This window comes from Nicotiana tomentosiformis, chromosome 7, assembly GCF_000390325.3.
Source record: "Nicotiana tomentosiformis chromosome 7, ASM39032v3, whole genome shotgun sequence".
Taxonomy (NCBI): Eukaryota; Viridiplantae; Streptophyta; class Magnoliopsida; order Solanales; family Solanaceae; genus Nicotiana; species Nicotiana tomentosiformis.
The window spans coordinates 53,157,498-53,168,174 of record NC_090818.1 but is presented as its reverse complement, the minus strand read 5'-3'; the positions used below and the strand labels follow the sequence as shown (position 1 = coordinate 53,168,174).

General features: G+C 35.8%; 1 protein-coding gene across 1 annotated transcript; it reads right to left on the bottom strand.

Moving 5' to 3' along the window:
- Positions 1-747: 747 nt before the first annotated feature.
- LOC104084475 (annexin D5-like) lies at positions 748-5,607 on the bottom strand. The gene is made up of 6 exons (XM_009588338.4): positions 5,325-5,607; positions 3,404-3,549; positions 2,980-3,198; positions 2,015-2,230; positions 1,851-1,940; positions 748-1,236 (listed from the first exon to the last, which is right to left on the bottom strand). The coding sequence occupies exons 1-6, from the start codon at positions 5,398-5,400 to the stop codon at positions 1,033-1,035; spliced, it is 951 nt and encodes a 316-aa protein (XP_009586633.1). The 5' UTR covers positions 5,401-5,607; the 3' UTR covers positions 748-1,032.
- Positions 5,608-10,677: the final 5,070 nt, after the last annotated feature.

The following is a 10,677-nucleotide window of genomic DNA, read 5'->3' as shown; positions in this document are numbered from 1 at the left end:
ACTTGGTGAGCTTCGCGGCGTGTTTGGTATCTAGGAAAATATTTTCTTGGAAAATGAGTGATTTTATCACTTATTTTCCCATGTTTGATTGTTGAATGAAAAACTTTTCCGGAAAATATTTTCTAGTGTTTGGTTAGTGAGTAGAAAATATTTTTCTTAGAAAATTTATAATTTAGGCAAGGACTATGAGAGACAAATGGACAAGGACGAGGGAGGGTGGTAGGTCGGGTCTAGGGACCAAGGTGAGGATGGCCGAGGGGTTGGGGGTGAAGGGGTGTGGTGTGGTGTGTTGGTTGTGGCGGGGTAAGGGGTGGGCATGGGTTGGGGGTGAGGTGTAGGGGGTGGGGTGGAAGGTAATAGTGTGGGTGTGGGTGTGGGTGGGGTAGAGAATAGGGCGGGAAGGTTGAAAAAGAGTTTTGGAAAATGTTTTCCCTCCTCTTGGTAGGGATGGAGGAAAATGAGTTCATGAGTAAGATATTTTTCAAAATATTTAAGCCAACCAAACATGAAAAAATTAAAAGAATTTCCTTCATGCCAAACACACCCTAGTAGAGACTTTTCATTACAAATCAACTTTCTTCCTAGCAACAGCATTGATCATTTATATGCACTTCATATTCATATTCATTACAGTGATATACGTGATGGCAATATCTCATCCACAGGTCACCCCGACTAATAACATTCTAAACAGTACAGTTGGAAAAAGTTTCATCCCAAAATAAAAAAATGAAGTTCCAGATAATATTGAAAAGCAAAAAGTGAAATTTTCTTTTATTCGCGGAAGGCACCTTTACAACACCATTCTGAGAAAGAAATTTTGCACACGTTTAGCATTAGACTAAAGACCAGCAAATTGACAGTATTACAATAAAGAGGAGATTTAAAAAGAAGGTTTTCACCTGACACAATTACACCTTTAAACAATGTTTATGGCTTACTAACGTTTAAACTTCCTGCTTTAGACATGGGTTTCAACACTGATGCCATACTTTAAAGTTTAAACACCTGCTTTATGGTGCTGACTCTTCATTAGTGAGCAGTCCCAAGAAGAGATAGAAGAAAGGCCCGATATACACCAGATGTCTCCGAATGAACTGCATCATTCAGAGATTTCTTATGCTTTTTGTGGTACTCTGCTTTTATATACTGCATATCGATCTCAGTTCGCGTGACTATTATCCTAATGAGAGTTGTATCGTCCGTACCCATACCCTTCATTGCCTTGTGCAACTCCTGCATCGATTAAACATACGTAAGGTAAGGTGCAGATAAACAGCGCTTATAGAATACTTTTCATGTAAGAGATCAGCAGAGAAAAGAACGACTTACTCAATTAAAGATAAAAATGATCGAACAGGTCATTATAGCAACGTGAATGCTACTAAAGATTATTCTAAAACCCAAAACGGAAAATACTGTAATACAAACATAAACATCTTTAGAAGTTTCACTTCCACGTCCAGCTGCGATATAGAGCCAAAAAGAATAAGAAGTATCCAAAGTAGAAAGAGCAGTATGAAACATGCTATATGAAGGAAGAACATATATCATGGTAGAGAGGGGCAATGCATCTCGACGACAAACAAGTTGAAATAAGAGTGTTTTCTTGAAGGAAAAGAAGATTTGGAGGATAGTAATCTTCGGCAAAGTAAACGACATCCATAATCACAAAACACAAACCCCAACCCCATGTGCCAAATCTTTTTTTATAGAAACGGATGAAAAAGGGGATAATGGCATTTGAGGAAAAAAGAAAAAAGAGCTTACGAGAAGCATGAGTTCAAAAATATTCCGTGTTGTAGGCAGAATGGTTATCACATTTATGATTTGATACATATAATTTGTACCTTCGCAAAGTACTTTGCTGGATTCTCAGCACACTGCAAAATAGTCAAGAGGGCAAACTCAAAGGGTCCAGAGGTCTCACTTTTTACAGCCTGTAACAGTTGCTGTCCATTAGTCAACTGAAATTGAAAATCTAAAAATGGTTTGCTAAATGAAGTCAGCTTACCTTTTTCAATGAGTTACCATACATGCTATGATAAGCAGCACTAACAGCAGCCAAATGCGCCCTGCTTCTTTCAGAAAAAATTCGTATAAAAGCCTTCTCATCGGTTCCCAATTTCTTCTCCCCAGCTTTGAAAAGAGCTTTAGCATCATGTTCCACCGAAGCTCTGTCAACTTCTGGCCCTTCATAGCGCATTGTCCTTGCATATGCTAGAAGCAACTGTAGTGATTAAGAAAAAATAATAAATCTTTATCAATATGTATATGACTACTTGATTAAATTTAAAAGACAATACAAGGAAAGACTCCCATTTGCATCAAGAAAGTAAGACTCCACAACAAATACCAATGAATTGGAAACAGATACCGTACTAGAAACACGTCAGGATCCGACAAGTGCACCTCACTTTCCAATCAACAGAGACATAAGTGCCCCAGCTAAAAGGGTAACTGCTATAAATACACAAGTTACTTGAGAGTTCTCAGTTTCCCCTCATCTTTCCCAAAGTTGCAGAAATTGAAAGTAACAGACTACTTGATCGTTGTATGTCCAGTTTACGTAGTAATCCCAGATTCTTCTGTTCTACTCTCCAAACCAACATCAAATTTGCTATGAGGACTGCATCAATTATCTTCTCCCTCGTACTAAGGCATTTTTATGTCAAAATATCAGCTTTCTGATTACTCTTGATTCGTTCCGCTAACAATGTAGCAACAATCTTATATAAACTGCCAATTATACTGATTGGCCAGTAATCTTTTTTGGTATAAGTGCAATGAGAGTAACATTGTAACTTCTCATCATCTATCCATTCAAATGAAAAGCATTCAGAGCCCTCCTCAGATCTCCTAAACTACTTTTACTTATTTATTTAAAAGTTGTTCCTAGGATTTTCTTCTTTCACGTACTTGTGATAATCATTTAAGAAAGAAAGGTTTCACGTGCGTACAAACGCAGAGGATTACTACCTTTTTGTGATCATCATAAGTCTGAACCTCAATATCCTGTTCAAGGTAGACACCAAACATGGAATGGTAAAGTTGTTTAAAATATTGTATTTGAGAAGGAGTCCGTGAACATATCACTTCAGTGGCAGCTCTGGGATCAATAACATCACCACTCAAAGCCTTCCTAACTAGGGTAGCATCCCTTCCTGCCAGATCACACATCCATAGCAACAATGCTTTCTGGAATCATTCAAAAAGATAAAAGAAGATCATGAAACAGAAAACTTGAAATAGAACATAAAAAACACGGAATCACATTATTGGCCAATTGCAGTTTCTCTTTGAATGTATAAGCTTTCGGCCTCTGAAGTCCATGTTTACTAATAGTAGTGGCAAGTTATTGAGTTATCAAAGTTATTCCAAAATTGCTACCATCCATCAATACCTCAAGGTTACCGCTAAGCTCTTTGGCCAAGCGCTTGTTTAGCTCTTCAGAGTACATAGTTCTGTATTCCTGTTGAATAAGAGCACGTTGAGTTGCATCACGGTGGGCAAGGATGTTAATGACTGCTGCTTTATCACATCCAAGTCCTACATTACACAGGCAAGTAATTAACTCAAAGGCCAGCTGCAGAATATAAACACACCATCATTTAACGAATGGTACCGCTTATGAAGTCAATTTCTGATTTTTCAAGTATTATATATATGCACTCATAAGAAATTATGTTAGAGATTACTTGATATTGCATTTAATTTCTACTTTGGATTACATACATTCTAATTCCGGAAACTAAACCCAAACGGGATGATGACATTTATCTGTTAATCTGATAGCAATTATAGGCGAAAGTAGTATATTGCCCTCTAAGTCATAGTTTACTAGGAATTCAAGAAGCAAAATGTAACATCTATCTTGTCCTGTCTGATATTTTGACTGGTTCAAAGTAATCCGTGTGATACAGAAACTACAACGCCTGCACTAAAAGAGAAATAAAATGTGAAGATTAATCCATTCTCTCAAGATAAGCTACCCTTAGTGCCATGAGAGACAACACCGTTTCACTTGCTACATTTCCTTGATTCTTCAGCACCAAAAAAAGGTTTTTAACTAGAAAACATATCCAATTGGAGTGGGGATAATACCCACTTAGTCTCCTAAGGTTTACAGTATGAGTATTTCATTATTTGCAAATACTGAAGTATGTTCAGTATTTGCAAATAAAGGTGTGGCCATCAGTATTTGCAAATGCTGAAGTACTTCGGTATTTGAAATAAAGGGCAGTGCACCCGCTATGCGTAGGGTCCGAGGAAGGGTTGGACCACAATGGTCTATTGTACGTAGCCTTATCCTGCATTTCTACAAAAAACTATTTTCACGGCTTGAATTCGTGACCTCCTGGTCACATGACAACAACTTAACCAGTTACGCCAAGGCTCCCCTACACCAGTATTCAAAATACTAGTGAAATATTGAAAAACTTATTTGAAAGAGTATTACAAGTGAAATAATGTGTTTCACTCACAAATCTTCAAATTGTTTTGCAAGATCTATTTTTAATTCAAGAAAACAACTACAACTCAGTCTCAAATAAGTTAGGATCGGCTACATGAATCGTTACCGACCAAGTTACTATATGTATTGTTACAGACCAAGTTACTCCATTTAAATTCATCTCATGTTAAATTCGATGTTATATATTTTTAAAGACACGATATAAGCTTAAGTACATACTAGAACTACACGTGTTGTACTAGATCGACCCTGGAGCATAACTATCAGTGCTTCAGTAAGATAACACCCTGGTAAATATCTGTTTTAAGCTTTCTTTACAGCTGAATTACAGCTTGAAGTAGTATGTGTCACCAAAATAACTGTCTTTTTCTCTTTTTTTGGGGGATAAAGAACTGTCATTCTCTTCATAAACTTTTTAGTTTTTATCTTTCTTTAGAATGTTAAAAGAGTATTTCCTTTGTTCGAAAGACAAACCTTTTCGGAGTACGAGAGTCAAATTAACTAAATTTTTTGTGTGAATTAAATATAGAATTTTTAAATTTTTTGAAATAAATTTACATACATAAAGAGTATTAGTCGCAATAGTAACAATTTAAAATATTTAAAAATTATTTATAAAGAATATGGTCAAAGAAATCATTGGTTGACTGAAATATAATAGGTTCACAAGCTGGGCCTAATGATGTTCCTTTTTTGTCATGCTTGAAGCTTAATTCACTGAAGTATCAACTCATCATCTAAAACAAAAAAACAAAAAAAAGGAAAGCAACAAATTAAGCAAATGAATTACAGTACAGAAGAGAAGACAAACATAATTTGTGAAAATTAATCAGAGGAATTTTAATTGTACCTTTGAAAGCTTTATATAGTTGCATGGCATCATCACGAGGTGAAATTAGAACTGAAGGAACAGTTAGGCTTGCCATTTCTCTCTTTGTGCTTTCTTTTCTCCTTCTTTACGTTCTCTCTTTTTGCTTTCTTATGCAGGTGTTGGTCAATACAGTTTGAAGTCGTGTATAAAAGGGTTTACTTCATTAGCTAAATAAGAAAAATCAAACCGTGTGGGGAAGTACACTACATTGTCGACAGGTCAACTACTACAACCACCTCTCATTTTCGTGTTTATCTCTATCCTTATAAAAGGCGAAGCTCCAATATTGGTGAAAGGGCCAAAGTTGGTCCTTTCCTAAAGGGCGGACCCACATAGGCCAAGCCGGTTCAAATGAATCCGGTTCGTTGAATACGGAAGTTAAATTCTGTAAAATGGATATATAAAAATTATTTGAACCACTTCCAACAATTTCATCGCGTGGAATAAGTGGGCTAGTTGGGTTCAAAATAAACTGAAACGTCCCGAGGTCGAAACCTGACGACAGCCTTTTTTTTTTTTTTTAGTTTTGCTCCTGTGTGCTTTTTAAGCGCACGTGCATTTCCCTTTAATGCCAAAGGGCATAATAAATAGCTAGCATTGTTAGGTAATTCTTTTTTAAATGAATAGCCAGCTAGTTTATTCCCTGAGTGTGTTTTTATTTTTTTTTTTATATTTATTTTATTATACATTTGATCTCCTAATGAAATCCAATAAGAATTAATCTACAGTCTATTTAACTCCAGTAGATGAAATCTTACAGTGTTTTTGCTAAAATATGCAAGTGCATATCTTGAAATTATTTATAATGTGTTAGTTCATATTAAACTAGGTTATCCTAAATTGTTTATTTTTGTTACAATTAAATTGTTAGTTCACTTTATAAGCTATCTTTTCTTATAGTTTGTACTAGTTTATTTTAAGTTATAATTCTTTATTTTTTGTTGTCCTATTATTTTTGTAAATTAATAACTTTGTTATTTTCTAATTTATTAGAGTTTAATAAAACTAATTGAGTAAATAGAATGTTTTTATAACTTTGTTAAATGTTTTAAGTTTCCTGCCCTATTTTTTTGAAAGAAGAACAGAATTAGGACCTCTTTTTTTTTTTTAATTTAATTATTTATTTTAAGATACCCTAATGAACCCCAAAAAAGTGCCTGACAAATCCCGCTTATAACCACTATCGTTGGTTAACATCTTTTTTATTGAACCCGCTTGCGTAAAATTCTGAGTCTGCCAGTGCTTTCCTATATGGAGGAGGAAAGGGACAAACGTGAGCTACTTTGCTAATGACGAGAGCAACTTTGGTTGGGCGCAATTACGACTCAATTCTTCTAAGTTCGAATTAGCGTCCGAAAATGATGATAAAGTTATTCTATTTGGAATAGTTTAGACACAAAAATTAGTTATTTTGATGTTTTATTCATATAAATTTATTTCCACTCGGTTCCGTACTTTTTAATTTTTTTTTTATTAAATTAAAAATATTCCTTAATTACTCAATACGGTTGTAAATTTTTATTGAAACTTATGTATTTACTACAAAATTTAATTATTGGTTCTGTAACGTTCACTTCAATCAGCTCCATCGATTTTCAAAGAATTATTAATATTCTAATAGTACTAGGATTTGTTTTTTCAAAAGGGTATAAACGTTTAGGAGGAACATATTTTGATGGACCCGATTGTACATCAGGTTTAATTAATACAATTATAATATTGGATAATATCAGCATAACAATAAAAATGTAAAAGAGTTAATTTTACGAGAAGATTATTTAGGAAAAAGGAATTTTTTTTACTATCTGTCACATACAACTATATGAGCTTTTTCTTTTCTGAAAAAGTAACTTTTGTGGGTCTTATTCCATCCAAAAAATCCATTTCTCTCTTTACTCTCTTTTCTTCTTTCATTATCTCTGTTTACCCTCTTACTTGTCCCTTGTTTCTACATCCCAAATTCCTTTTTTTTTTGTTTAAAGATAAGAGTTAATATTATATTAAAGATTAAGGGGTAGTTTGGTAGTGTGTATAAGAATAGTGCAGAATACAGTGTATTAGTAATGCAGGGATTAGTAATGCATGGGTTAGTAATGCAAACATTAGTTATGCAGATATTATTTCTTATAAACTGTTTGGTGTGGTGTATTAAAAATTATAATGCATTGCATAATTTTTAAGAAAAATAATTGTTTACAAAAATGCCCTCCATATTCTCTAGCTTTAAGGAACTTTAAGGACAATTTTGTCTTTAACCATACTAATGCATTGCATTAATAGCCTTGGTATTACTAATGTCATGGTTTTCTATGCATTACTTATACATAGGCTAATACCAAGTATGATGTATAACTAATACTTTAGTTATACATAAGTTGAAAAAATATACCAAACAAGGTATTAGTAATGCATAAAGCTAATGCTTGCATTATTTTTTCTAATACCTCCTACCAAACGACCCCTAAGAGTAAAGTACAACACTACTAAAAGCAACGTCATAGGTGATACAAAGGTGTTCAAAGCATAGTAAGCTATTATATACTCCCTCCGTTTTAGTTTATGTGAACCTATTTTCTTTTTGGTCCGTTCCAAAAAGAATGACCCCTTTCTAAATTTGGAAGCAATTTAACTTAAACTTCCAATTCTACCCTTAATGAGAAATTTTTATAACCACACAAATACTCTAGACCCTTTTTTGACTTGTTTAGGATCACAAATTCCAAAAGTTTTTATTTTTTCTTAAATTTCGTGCCCAGTCAAACAGGTTCACATAAAATGAAACGGATAGAATATATTGTGTGGGACTAGCTTATTATGAGAAGCTCCTAGACTATCATTTAAAATTGTAGTATGCACTGCCGATGGTGGAGCTTAAACAAGTTGTCCTGTCCTGCCTTGGAACCTTCTTTAGCCAAAAAGTGTGCCACCTTAGCTTGTTACCCTCCCTGAAGTTATGCCGTAGAAGGTTCCTCAATTCCTCCATTAGCAACGACCTGCAATCATTTATAGTAGATGTATATATTAGTGAATCATTTTGTATTAGGGATATATTATCTCGGTTGAATCTGTACGTTTCAATTTCCAAAGGCTGAAGGCCTTGCTCTCTTGTTATGTTCAGTACTATTGCCTTTCTTAAGGCTAATAGCTCTGCATGCATGAATATAAGTTAGTGCATGAATATGTTCATAAAAACCCAAAACCTATTCACCTTTACAGTTTTGTAGAACTTCTCTTGTTCCGCCTTTCTGTCTGTCAAGATTAAAAGCACCTTCAACGTTAAACGAAGGGGATGCCATTTAACATTAATGGGTTTCATTTAATTTATTATTGACAATGTATACGGTCAAAACCGAGTTTTTCCTTCGTATGAATAATCGAGATTGGAACATGATAGACCAAGGTTCAACTTCGTGTAATATCGAGCCATGATGCGAAGTTAGCTCGAGACCCAGAGACCGATCAAGATCGAGATCGGCCAAGATCGAGGTCGAGCAAAATAGAGACCAGTCAAGATCGAGATCGGCCAAGATCGAGGTCGAGCAAAATAGAGACCGGTCAAGATCGAGATCGGCCAAAATCGAGATCGAGCAAAATAGAGACCGATCGAGGCCTAGATCGACCTAGATCGAGGAAAGCTTATCGAGCCAAAAAATAAAAAGCCGGAATATCCGCAATTGGGCAAGAATCTCGGCGGAAATCACGACACATATCAATGAGAGGCCAATTAATTAATCTATCATGAGATTCCTTGATGTATTTAAAAAGTATATTAAGAATATGACTCCTCTACTATATAAAGGGGGATTTGATCATTTGTAAGGGGCATTGAGATTCAGATTCATAAAATATAAAGCAATATACTGCCTTTTCTTCTGGTTTTGATATTTAGTTACTTTGTTCTTGTATCAGTTACTCTCCATTCAGTTTGAGGGTGATCGAACTTGAGGGCCTAGGCTAATTAATTCATTCGTTACTCTCCATTCAGTTTGAGAGAGATCGAACTTGAGGGCCTAGGCTAATTAATTCATTCATTACTCTCCATTCAGTTGGAGGGTCATCGAACTTGAGGGCCTAGGCTAATTAATTCATTCGGTTTGCATTTATTTCTTTTACAGTTAATTTCGATATTCATTTATATATTTTCTCAATTTGTACCAAGTTATACTACGTATCCTTAGAACCGCATATAAATTTAATTGTTATCTATTTTTCAGGTAAACAGTTTGGCGCCCACCGTGGGGCTAAAGATAATAGTGGTTGTCTGATACAAATCTCTGTAAAAACACACTATTTTACACCTGCTCTTGGAAGTATCTTTGATTTCAAGCTAAAAATGCCGAACTCTCAATTAATGCCCCTACATATCGACAACGAATCTGGCCATCAAGGTAAGAATAACAACGGGACGCCCTGGGATGAAAAGCCACCCGCTGACCCCGTTGAAACTCGGGCCGTGGATCCGATTGATGTTAAATCGCATGTGGCCATCGAAGCGAACCAACATTCCGATCCCAAAAACAACATCCATGGTGGAACCCGATCTGCAGTTCGAAATACCCAAAATATTGGAGAAGACGGGATCAGCCTGCATATTATCTTCGAAATGCTGCAAGCCCAACAGGTGGCGATAGCTCAGTTGCAGAGCCAAACCCAGGCACCGAGCAGGGCTGAGCCCGATCCACCTCAAGAAGTCACCCACAGAACGGGGCCAGCTGTGGTAAGGTCAAACGAACAAGAATTGGGGAATAACCCCGAAATTATAAAGATGCTCGAGAAACTGACAAAGCGAATAGAATCAAGGGAAAATAGGATCGAAGCAAATGACAAGAAAGTAGAAACTTATAACTCCAGGGTTGATCAGATTACGAGGGAACCACCAATATTGAAGGGTTTGGATTCCAAAAAGTTCATACAAAAGCCTTTTTCCCCGAGCGCAGCTCTCAAACCGATCCCCAAGAACTTCTGCATGCCCGAGATTCCTAAGTATAATGGAACGACTGACCCCAACGAGCATGTGACCTGTTACACGTGTGCCATCAAAGGGAATGATCTAGAGGACGACGAGATCGAATCCGTATTACTAAAGAAATTCGGGGAAACCCTGTCAAAGGGAGCAATGATATGGTATCATAATTTACCACCTAACTCTATCGATTCTTTTTCCATGCTTGCGGATTCTTTTGTAAAAGCACACGCCGGAGCCATAAAGGTCGAGACTAGGAAGTTAGACCTTTTCAAGGTAAAGCAAAAAGAGAACAAGATGCTAAGAGAGTTTATATCTCGTTTCCAAATGGAACAAATGGTTCTACCACCAGTCACAGACGATTAGGCC